The sequence below is a fragment of the Euprymna scolopes genome, chromosome 14 (assembly GCF_053919585.1).
Source record: "Euprymna scolopes isolate OS-2025 chromosome 14, ASM5391958v1, whole genome shotgun sequence".
In the NCBI taxonomy this organism is placed as follows: domain Eukaryota; kingdom Metazoa; phylum Mollusca; class Cephalopoda; order Sepiida; family Sepiolidae; genus Euprymna; species Euprymna scolopes.
Genome location: NC_136495.1, coordinates 88229260 through 88240227, shown reverse-complemented (window position 1 = coordinate 88240227; position 10968 = coordinate 88229260). Strand labels below are relative to the sequence as shown.

The 10968-nt window shown below is 38.5% G+C and overlaps 1 protein-coding gene across 1 annotated transcript; it reads left to right on the top strand.

Annotated features, from left to right (window-relative positions):
• Positions 1-4035: 4035 nt before the first annotated feature.
• Positions 4036-8475, top strand: LOC145293150 (uncharacterized). Its single transcript, XM_080139582.1, has 2 exons — positions 4036-7627; positions 7739-8475. The coding sequence occupies exon 1, from the start codon at positions 4711-4713 to the stop codon at positions 6439-6441; it is 1731 nt and encodes a 576-aa protein (XP_079995708.1). The 5' UTR covers positions 4036-4710; the 3' UTR covers positions 6442-7627; positions 7739-8475.
• Positions 8476-10968: the final 2493 nt, after the last annotated feature.

Sequence of the window (10968 nt, the reverse complement as noted above, 5' to 3'; positions counted from 1 at the left end):
TGCACGTCGTGACCACTGCCACGCAGACATGGCTCTGATGAACGGCGAGCATCCTGCACCATCAAACTGAACCTCCACTACCTTGTGGACCAAGGTTCTTTTAAACCAAAGGCTAAGGGTGAGGTAACCCTGATAGAAACTTCCAGAGAAGCTTAGGCCCTGAAAGCTGAGGCATACATGACCCACCGGCATGTGAAATATGCTCTGGTGCCCAGCAACCTAAGTCCCAATCATAGATCAAATGGCATGATGGGTGGAGAGGGCTCCGTAAGCCGTGGTGAAAGCAACCTCTCTATGAGAAGGGAAAACCTTGATATAAAACCTGCGGCGACTGCTGCATCCAATGATGTTGACTTGCTCTTCTTTTTGGTTCAATGTGGCAGTTGTTCAGATAGTGGGATTGTCTCGGTGCAAAGTCTTTTCTCACTATAAAAAGCTTCAAGCACAGGCATTACTTGATATGTAATGGAATACACATTTACCATCAGTGTGTATCTCGATAACAAAAAGACTGGCTGTAGCCTAAAACGGCAAACGAACACTCATTGAGGACTGATACAGATATAGACGTCAATGGAAATAAAGGCTCTGGAACATCCAAGGTCTGGTCTGGCAGGTGTTCAGGGCACCACAGCCTGAACTCGGTCATCAGCAGATGTGCAGGACTGTAGAAGCTTCATAGAAGTGACTGTCTGGCACATGCTGCTAGTGGCGCTCATGTCTGGCCTCATTTGAGCCCGAGATATATTAAGTAATGGCAATACTCGAGAACGAGTTTGCTGCCATCATGTATGTATGTATGTATGTGTGTATGTCTCACAAAAACTTTCGACAGAGGCGACGATCCTGACAAGATCGTTATCATTTTTAAGCTCGACATCTCGGACAACAAATATTGAAAAATTGGCCTAAAACATTAATTCCTCCACCCTAAACTCGGCCGTTTTGTACAAAGAGGGGTTGATTTTTTCGCCGACATTTAAGCAAGTCATCGTCACCATTGCATTGACTTCAGTTAATTTTGACATTTTTGACTTCCGGTCGCATCATGGAGACATTGGCTAAGATGTCAGATTTTTTCACTTTCTTTTCCGCCTTTGCAGCACAGGTTCGAGCCTGGCTGCCTACTACTACTTTCTTTCTTTCTTTTTTTTTTTGCTCAACACACGTCCAAACACCCGGGTAATGCCGGCCACCCAGGCTAGTATATATATAAGACATTAATTCAAAATTTCCAAAAATTTAGTTTCTTTTGATTAATGAAGACAGTAGTCCAACAAGTCAAACGAGTTGGCATAAAGAAAGCTGGAATAAATCAGACAATTTAATTCAATAAATTCGTCACCAAATAAAGCATGCTCGAATTAACATGTAGTGGAAGGGTTTGGTTTGATTTGTTTGGTGTTTAACGATCTATCAACCTTTATATGGTCATTTAAGGTCATGCAAGCTAACAGCGAGAGACGCACGCACAAACTGGATTGACTTTCTCTCTTTCTCTCCCTTCAACAATAGACTTTCCCTCTCACAAGCTTACAGCGAGAGACGCACACCAAACTGGATTGACTCTCTCTTTCTCTCTCTCTCTCTCTCTCTCTATCTCTCTCTCTTCCCTCTCTCTCTCTCTCTCTCTCTCTCTCCCTACAACGATAGGCTTTCCCTCTCACCAGCTAACAGCGAGAGACGCACGCAAAAACTGATTGACTTTCTCACTCTCTCTCTCTCTCTCTATCTCTCTCCCTCTCTCTCTCTCTCTCCCTACAACAATAGGCTTTCCCTTTCACCAGCTAACATCGGGAGAAACACACCAAACTGGATTGACTCTCTATTTCTCTCTTTCTCTTCTCTCTCTCTTCCCTACAACAATAGACTTTCCCTCTCACCAGCTAACAGCGAGAGACGAACACCAAACTGGATTTGATCTTTCTCTCTCTCTCTCTCTCTCTCTCTCTTTCCCTACAACAATAGGCTATCCCTCTCACCAGCAAACAGCGAGAGACGCGCGCCAAACTGGATTGACTTTCTCACTCTCTCTCTCTCTCCTCTCTCTCTCTCTCTCTCTCTCTCTCTCTCTCTCTCTTTCCCTCTCACCAGCTAACAGCGAGAGACGCACACCAAACTGGATTGGCTCTCTCTTTCTCTCTCTCTCTCTCTCTCTCTCTCTCTCTCTCTCTCTCTCTCTTCCTTACAATAATAGGCTTACCCTCTCACCAGCTAACAGCGATAAACGCACGCCAAACTGGATTGACTGTTCTCACTCAGTCTCTCTTTCTCTCCCTACAACAACAGACTTTCCTCTCACCAGCTAACAGCGAGAGACGCACACCAATCTGGATTGACTCTCTCTCTCTCTCTCTCTCTCTCTCTCTCTCTCTCTCTCTCTCTCTCTCTCTCTCTCTCTCTCTCTTACAACGATAGGCTTTCCGTCTCACCAGCTAACAGCGAGAGACGCACGCCAACTGGATTGAATTGCTCACTCTGTCTCTCTCTCTCTCTCCCTACAACAATAGGCTTTCTCTCTCACCAGCTAAAGCGGAAGACGCACACCAAACTGGATTTGACTCTCTCTCTCTCTCTCTCTCTCTCTCTCTCTCTCTCTCTCTCTCTCTCTCTCTCTCTCTCTCTCTCTCCTCTCTCTCTCTCTCTCTCTCTCTCTCTTTCCCTACAACAATAGCTTTCCCTCTCACCAGTTAACAGCGAGACACGCACACCAATCTGGATTGACTCTCTCTTTCTCTCTCTCTCTCTCTCTCTCTCTCTCTCTCTCTCTCTCTCTCTCTCTCTTCCCTACAACAATAGGCTTTCCTCTCACCAGCTAATCGCGATAAACGCACGCAAAACTGGATTGACTGTCTCTAGGCCGTCGGCCCAGATAGGCCGTCGGCCCAGAGTGAAAATTCTTAATTTTAATGAGATGTAAAAGGGGTGGGCATGATTTTTGGATATAATATGTATAAAATCATAAGAAACATGGAAAAAAATTTCACAAGCAAGATTATGGTGCATTAATAAATAATTTTAATTTTAATGCACAAAAAAATGCTAACTGTTAAGTTGCCTTCGTACAAAAAAGTAGCCATTCAGAATACTTCTTTTATTTACTCCTTACAATCTACCAATCACAATCATCGTAGTGCGAGTTAAAAATTCAATATGGCTGCCTCCAGTGAAGAAGAAATGTTTGTAAACAAAGACAAAAAAGAGTGCGTTATGTGCATATTTCCAACTAAAACATTGAATGTTAGATCTTTTTCAGTGAAGACATGGACGCGCTTTTTAGAATATGTTAAAAAATGGAAAGGTTTACATGGACCACAAGCAGAAATTGCGAAAAACTTTGACTTACGCTGTGATTCAACTGAAATACCACCTCGTGTTGAGTTTCACCAAACTTGTTATGCACGTTTCACGGATTATCAGAAAATTGAAAGAATTCAGAAAAAACTAGAAAAGAATACTGGATAACGTTTTCGAAGGTAAGTTTAAGCTTTTAATAATTTTTATTTTTATTGAAAGAGACAATTTTTCTTATACTCCCTCTATTCACTTAGGCAAGTACGTGTGAACTGAACAGCATGAAAAATTTTATGGTAGGAAAAAATGGATTTAGAGTAACATTTCGTATATAAATTTAATGGAAAATCATCCTCCATTTCCTGGAGACTATTGTTAATTTTTTTTTACCATTAACCCTAAGTCTGAGTGCCAAGATTGTAATTTACCCCCTCCTCTCCCAATAAAAAAACGCACAGAATTTATCTTCACTAGAAAAAAGGTCAACACCTCTAAATTCTAAAATATATTTATTCAATTTAATTGATTTTTAATTTTTTTTTTTTTTTTTTTTTTTTTTGTAAACTTCTAAGTTGTACAATCTTTTTTCTTCTCGGGGGAGGGAGCGATTTAAATGAGGGTGTTAATCTACATTAATATCTTTTCAAACAATTGAATATGTACATAAAAGTTGGCATCTGTTTTAGAAAATTTCACTTGTAAAGAAAACAAAAAAAAAACGAGTTTATTTCTATTTACTTGCCTCCCCCACGAGAACATAGATACAAAACAGGGTTTTATTGTGGGTAAAATTTAGTTCACCAAAAATGTATTCTGATTGGAACAAAAATTACAATTGCCTCAGTTTAGAAAGATTTCTCCTTCACAAATCTGAAACAAAAGATAACCTGTATTATCAGAATAAAGGGTACACTTTGCTCTTAGCCAAATGCTGTTACTATTTAACAGTTTTCATAATTTCAATAATTTTAGCTATTGGTTTTAATCTGGAAATGTTTCATTTCTTTTATGATTCTAAATATAGATACAACTGTCTATGGTACCATTTCTTGATTCTAGCACTTCCACAATCAGTCACTTGACAATCTATTCCATTAACCTTTATCCTCGTGTGGCTTTTAGCCTTGATAAGTGGTAACTCACTAGTAAAATAAAGTGCATTGCATATTGAATTTACCTACCAATTCCAATGATAAATATATTGCATGATTTTGTAAACATCCCTTGGTCCGATTAATAATGAGTCACCAGACGATTTAATTGTAGAATGTAAATTAATAACATACAATTTTTTCACAGAAGTTTTATCAGCACTATACAAAAAAAATCTTAAATTTTTAATGAAATGTTTTGGATTTATGAAATAATGATTGGATATTTTTAATTTGAACTTTTCCATATACTTTGTTATTTCAAATGCATATTAAACTCCTAAATATATTTATTTTTACAGGGTCCCCATCTCAAGAAAACATTGATGCGACTACTGCCGAAAATGATGATCCACCAGCTAAAAAAAGACGGGTTCTTCGTTCCAATTTTGATCGACCATCTTTGCCAGCTAGATCAGAGCATATTTTACCAGATGTTTGCATACTATGCCAAAAAGTAAAAACTATAGTGTGCAAAGGATCTGGCAAAAGAAACAGGGAAAAACTTGTCAGATGTTCGACAATAGAAGCTGCTAATTTAAAACGAGCAGCAGAAGAAAATGAAAATGAATCACTCCTCATGCAAATAAGGAATAAAGATTGTGTAGCAATCGAAGTGAAATATCATAACTCATCAAAATCTACCATAGGTTATTTACCCGTAATTGATGTTAGCCCCACAGAAATGGATACAGTCCTTACAATTCTAAAAAAAAGCATTGACATTGCAGATCAACTCAAGTTAGAGTCTCTTGTTATTGTAATGGATCAAGCAATCTATTCAAAGGCACAATTAATTAGATGGAGAAATCCATATTTCATGAAGAGATTGGTGATTCGACTTGGTGCTTTTCATACAGCAATGTCCTTTCTTGGGTGTTTGGGAAAGCGTTTTCGTGATGCCGGGCTTCAAGATATTCTAATAGAATCAGAAGTTGTTGCTGTAGGCTCAATAAATGGAGTTTTCACAGGTAGACACTATAACAGAGCAGTTAGAGCCCATAAATTAGTGGCCGAAGCAATGCAGCATATGCGTTTGACAACCTATTTAAACAGCATTCCTGAAGAAAAGGCAGAAAAAGTGAAGCATTTAATGACATCCTTGTCACAATCATTCCCAGGACCTCAGTATGAAGAAATTCTGAAGGGAGAACATTTTCAAAGTTTTCTATCATCCTATGAAGAATTTATACAGGTTGGCAACAAAAAGCAAACTTTTGCATTCTGGAGTTCTTATATTGACATTGTAGAAATTCTTTTACTTTTCCTTAGAGGTATTCGAGAGTCAAACTGGGAACTTCACTTGGCAAGTGTTAGACAGATGTTACCTTGGGTGTTTGCATATGACCATGTAAATTATAGCAGATACCTTCCAGTTTACTGGTTGGAGATGTCTAATCTCGCTAATACTCATCCAGTGATATATACACAATGCATTGGAGGAGATTTTGCTGTTCAAAGAAGCTCAAATGCCTTTGCTAAAATTCCTTGTGACCAAACCATCGAACAAACTGCTAATCGTGATTCAAAAACAAAAGTTGGTATGACAGGCTTCAGCACAAACAAGAGAGCCGTCAACAGGTGGATATGGTCCCATCATGTGAGAGGGTCTATTACCCATGAATGTGAAACTATGGCTGGCAAAGGAGAACGAAGTGGAACACGATCAGATCTTTTACATAGTCGGATGAAACATGATAAGCTTGCTATTGGAAAGATAATAGACACAGTAAACAGTATGTTTAATCCATTTGAGTATGAACCAGCTGAGTTGATCCATATTGCATCAGGATTAGTTGCGACACAAGATGTTCAAAATGATCTGCAATTTGCTAAGGCAAGGGGCGAATCAGAATTTGAAAATTTCTGTGGGCAGCGTCTACAAACGGGAGAAGTTGATTTTTTTGCCCCGATGAAAAGAATGAATTTAAAAACATTCTCCAGTATGTCTAAAAAATCAAATCATCATCAAGGATATCACTTTGGAAGCAGATAGAAATCTCCTAGCAAGATTGGTTGTGATTGGTAGAATCCGGAACATTAATCTTCAAGAATTACTGTCATATTCCTTAGGTCCATTACCATTGTCCCTTGCAAATTCACATGGATCGTTGGTTAAAACTAATAAAGCAAACTTACTTCATGCTTTAGAAAGCCATGCTAACAATCCTATTGTTGAGAACCCTATAGTAGGTGGCATATATATAGTGGATGGTATGTCGCTGATACACCAATTAAATTTGAACAAATTACAAGGAGAGAAAACATTTCTTAATCTTGCTCTTGTTATTTTGAAAAGTTTAGTGAACAGGGCAAAATCGAATCATTCTAAAGAAATTCATTTTGTTACTGATACATACCAGCAGATCTCTATAAAAAATATCGAGAGGGATAAAAGAGCTGCTACTAGCTCTCAGATAAGAATCCATGGTCAGCTCCTTCCTCAGCAATGGAAGAAATTTCTTTCAAATGGAGAGAATAAAAAGTCCTTAATAGAATTCTTGGATGAAACATGGTCTAATGTTTCAACATCAGAGCTTAGAGGAGTGAAGGTATTCTTGGCACATAACAAGAAATGTCATTCCTTCTCACCTGGAAAAGAGGCAAGTGATATTGTCATCCGGTTAGAAGAGACAAAACTTTGTAGCTCACAAGAAGAAGCTGATACACGGATTTATTTGCATGCTTCTTTTGCAGCCAACACTAGTACGGATGTAATCATTATGAGTCCTGATACCGATGTGTTTGTAATTGGAGTTTCTTTACAAAATCTTATTCCCGCACATTTATACTTCCACACAGGAAGAGGAACAAATTTGCGAACAATAGACATCAAGATGATAAAAGACAACATTGGAGAGTCTGTCAGTCAAGCCTTGATTGGTCTACATTGTTTTACAGGATGTGATAGTGTCAGTTCATTTTACGGAAAGGGCAAAAAGAAAGCACTTAGTTTATTACTGAGAGAGAATGAGTTTTGTTACGCATTCAGTGATCTTGGTAATGAATTTTATGTGAAACCAGACACAGCAAAATCATTGGAAATGTTTGTTTGCAGGTTGTATGGCCAACAAAATGTCACAAGTGTGACATGTTTAGATTCCAAAGAAAATTGGAAATCACAATGCCTCCAAATCAAGATGCCCTGAGTGAACACATCAAGCGAGCTAACTATCAAGCAGGTACGTTTTATAAATATTTAATTTCCAATTATATGTAAAAATTAAATATATGGAGTTTCATTGTTATTTGCTTATTATTCAATATTAATGTTAATTTCTTTCTTTTTTCAGGTGTCTATAAAAGGAGCCTCCATGCAAATCCTGATATACCATCCCCTGATTGATATGGAAGATAGAAAATGGAGATTTAGTAATCCATTGGATGAATCTTCTTCCTGCTCCAGACAGTTTAATGGATTTAATTAACTGCTCTGCCAAATGTAAAAAAAGTCATTGTAAAGACGTTAACATTTGTACATGTCTCCAAAACAGGGTCCCATGCACATGTGCAAGTGTGCAAGAGATTCTTGTTATAAAATTAGTAAAAACATTGGACATGATGATGATGGTGATGATGATGACGATGATGATGAAGTGGCATAAGCAGTGATCAGTTTTAAATAAAAGCATATATGATCTTATTTACTAACATGTTGTTTGTTTAACTTTCATTAAAAATGCCTTTTTGTCCTTTAAATCTAATTCATAGATTCAAAAAAATACTTTTTAATGAAAATTGACAAACATTGTATATTTTACCAAGTTGATGTGTATAAAAAATGACACAAAATCGCAGCTCTACCTCAGGTTTAAACGACCTTGTTACATACAAAATATAGCAATTAGTATGACTAATAATATTGGTGTCTCTACATGAGAAATATCAAAATGTAAATCTATTTCTTTAGTTATCCACAGAAAAGATTGAAGTTGTTTCAAATAAGATGTTTGAAAAAAGCTTTTTTAGAAAAATATTCCCTATTTTGAAGCATAGTAAATATATTAAGTCCAATATTTATGCATTAAATGATGAAGAAATAAATTGGGAATAAAATGTGCTAAACTAGATGTCTGTATTGTTATCGGTTTGTGTGCTACTAAGGTTTAAGCAAGTCATAATATTCTATTTGATGATTGTCGGCCATCTTTAAATATGGCCGCCGTTTTCATTAATGCGCAACATTTGTGCTTGTGAAAAAAAATATGATGTTCAGGAGTCTATTGGCATTCATTTGACACCATTTTTTCTTCCACCCCCAACAGAATCCAAAATCTAGAGGGATTTTGACCTTTGGGCCCATAGCCTATCACTCTGTCTCTCTCTCCCTACAACAATAGGCTTTCCCTCACACCAGCTACCAGCGAGAGACGCACGCCAAACTGGATTGAATTTCTCTCTCTCTCTCTCTCTCTCTTTCTCTCTCTCTCTCTCTCTCTCTCTTTCTCTCTTTCCCTACAACAATACGCTTTCCCTCTCACCAGCTAACAGCGAGACACGCACACCAAACTGGATTGACTTTCTCTCTCTCTCTCTCTCTCTCTCTCTCTCTCTCTTCCCTACAACAATAGGCTTACAGCGAGAAACGCACGCCAAACTGGATTGACTTTCTCACTCTGTCTCTCTCTATCTCTACAACAATAGGCTATCTCCCTACAACAATAGGCTTTTCCTCTCACCAGCTAACAGCGAGAGACGCACACAAAAGTGGATTGACTCTCTCTCTCTCTCTTTCTCTCTCTCTCTCTCTCTTCCCTACAACAATAAGCTTTCCCTCTCACCAGCTAACAGCGAGAGACGCACGCCAAACTGGATTGACTTTCTCACTCTGTCTCTCTCTCCCTACAACAATAGGCTTTCCCTCACACCAGCTACCAGCGAGAGACGCACGCCAAACTGGATTGAATTTCTCTCTCTCTCTCTCTCTTTCTCTCTCTCTCTCTCTCTCTCTCTCTTTCTCTCTTTCCCTACAACAATACGCTTTCCCTCTCACCAGCTAACAGCGAGACACGCACACCAAACTGGATTGACTTTATCTCTCTCTCTCTCTCTCTCTCTCTTCCCTACAACAATAGGCTTACAGCGAGAAACGCACGCCAAACTGGATTGACTTTCTCACTCTGTCTCTCTCTATCTCTACAACAATAGGCTATCTCCCTACAACAATAGGCTTTTCCTCTCACCAGCTAACAGCGAGAGACGCACACAAAAGTGGATTGACTCTCTCTCTCTCTCTTTCTCTCTCTCTCTCTCTTCCCTACAACAATAAGCTTTCCCTCTCACCAGCTAACAGCGAGAGACGCACGCCAAACTGGATTGACTTTCTCACTCTGTCTCTTTCTCATCCTACAACAATAGGCTTTCCCTCTCACCAGCTAACAGCGAGAGACGCACACCAAACTGGATTGACTATCTCTCTCTCTCTCTCTCTTTCTCTCTCTCTCTCTCTCTCTCTCTCTTTCTCTCTCTTCCCTACAACAATGAGGCTTGTTGTCCCTACAACAATAGTCCAGTTTGGTGTGCTCTCTCTCGCTCTCTCTCTGTTTCTTTCTCTCTCTCTCTCTCTCTTTCTCTCTCTTTTTCTTTCCTTCTTCCCTTCCGTTTCTCGCTGTTAGCTGGTGAGAGGGAAAGTCTATTACTTTCCCTCTCACCAGCTAACAGCGAGAGACGCACACCAAACTGGATTGACTCTCTCTCTCTCTTTCCCTACAACTGTCCCTCTCACCAGCTAACAGACGCACGCCAAACTGGATTGACTTTCTCACTCTGTCTCTCTCTCTCATCCCACAAACATAGGCTTTCCCTCTCACCATCTAACAGCGAGAGACGCACGCCAAATTGGATTGACTTTCTCACTGTCTTTTTCTTTCTCACTCTCCCTACAACAATAATTTATAATAATCATTAAATAAAATTATAAGTTCTGGCGAATTGATATAATTTTGTTAGGTTTTAAAAGTCGCTTCTGCTTTTCGTATAGTTCGTATAGTTTACATGGTCAGGGAACATTATAGATTGAATTTCGTAGATGACCATTCAGGTTTAATAATGGTTCAAGCATCAAGCGATTTCTATGTTAAAGAACAAATCTGATATCCTTCTAGCAACTAAGAAATATCTAGCCGACATGGTTAAATCAAGTGTATCAACGGTACTTTAAAATCCAAACGGGACTGCTGAACGTGCGTGGCGGACACTTTTTGAAATGGCAAATGCTTACTGCACGTTTTTAACAAAATCCATATGAATATTTCTGCGGTAAAGATCCATATGAATATTTCTGCGATAAAAAACCAAATTTAAGCAGAATGCATATATTTTGTTCAACTTGATAGGTACGATAAAAAATTCTTGGAGACAGTCAAGCCAATTTAATAGTTGTTCCAAAAAAAATAAAATAAAAAGAATCCAGTGTGTAAAATTCACAGACACGTTTAATTTTACAGACAAAAACCCGTCAAAACAATAAAAACAATAAAAATGACGAATACGAGAGTGTCCATGATGATAAAGTCGAAAAGAT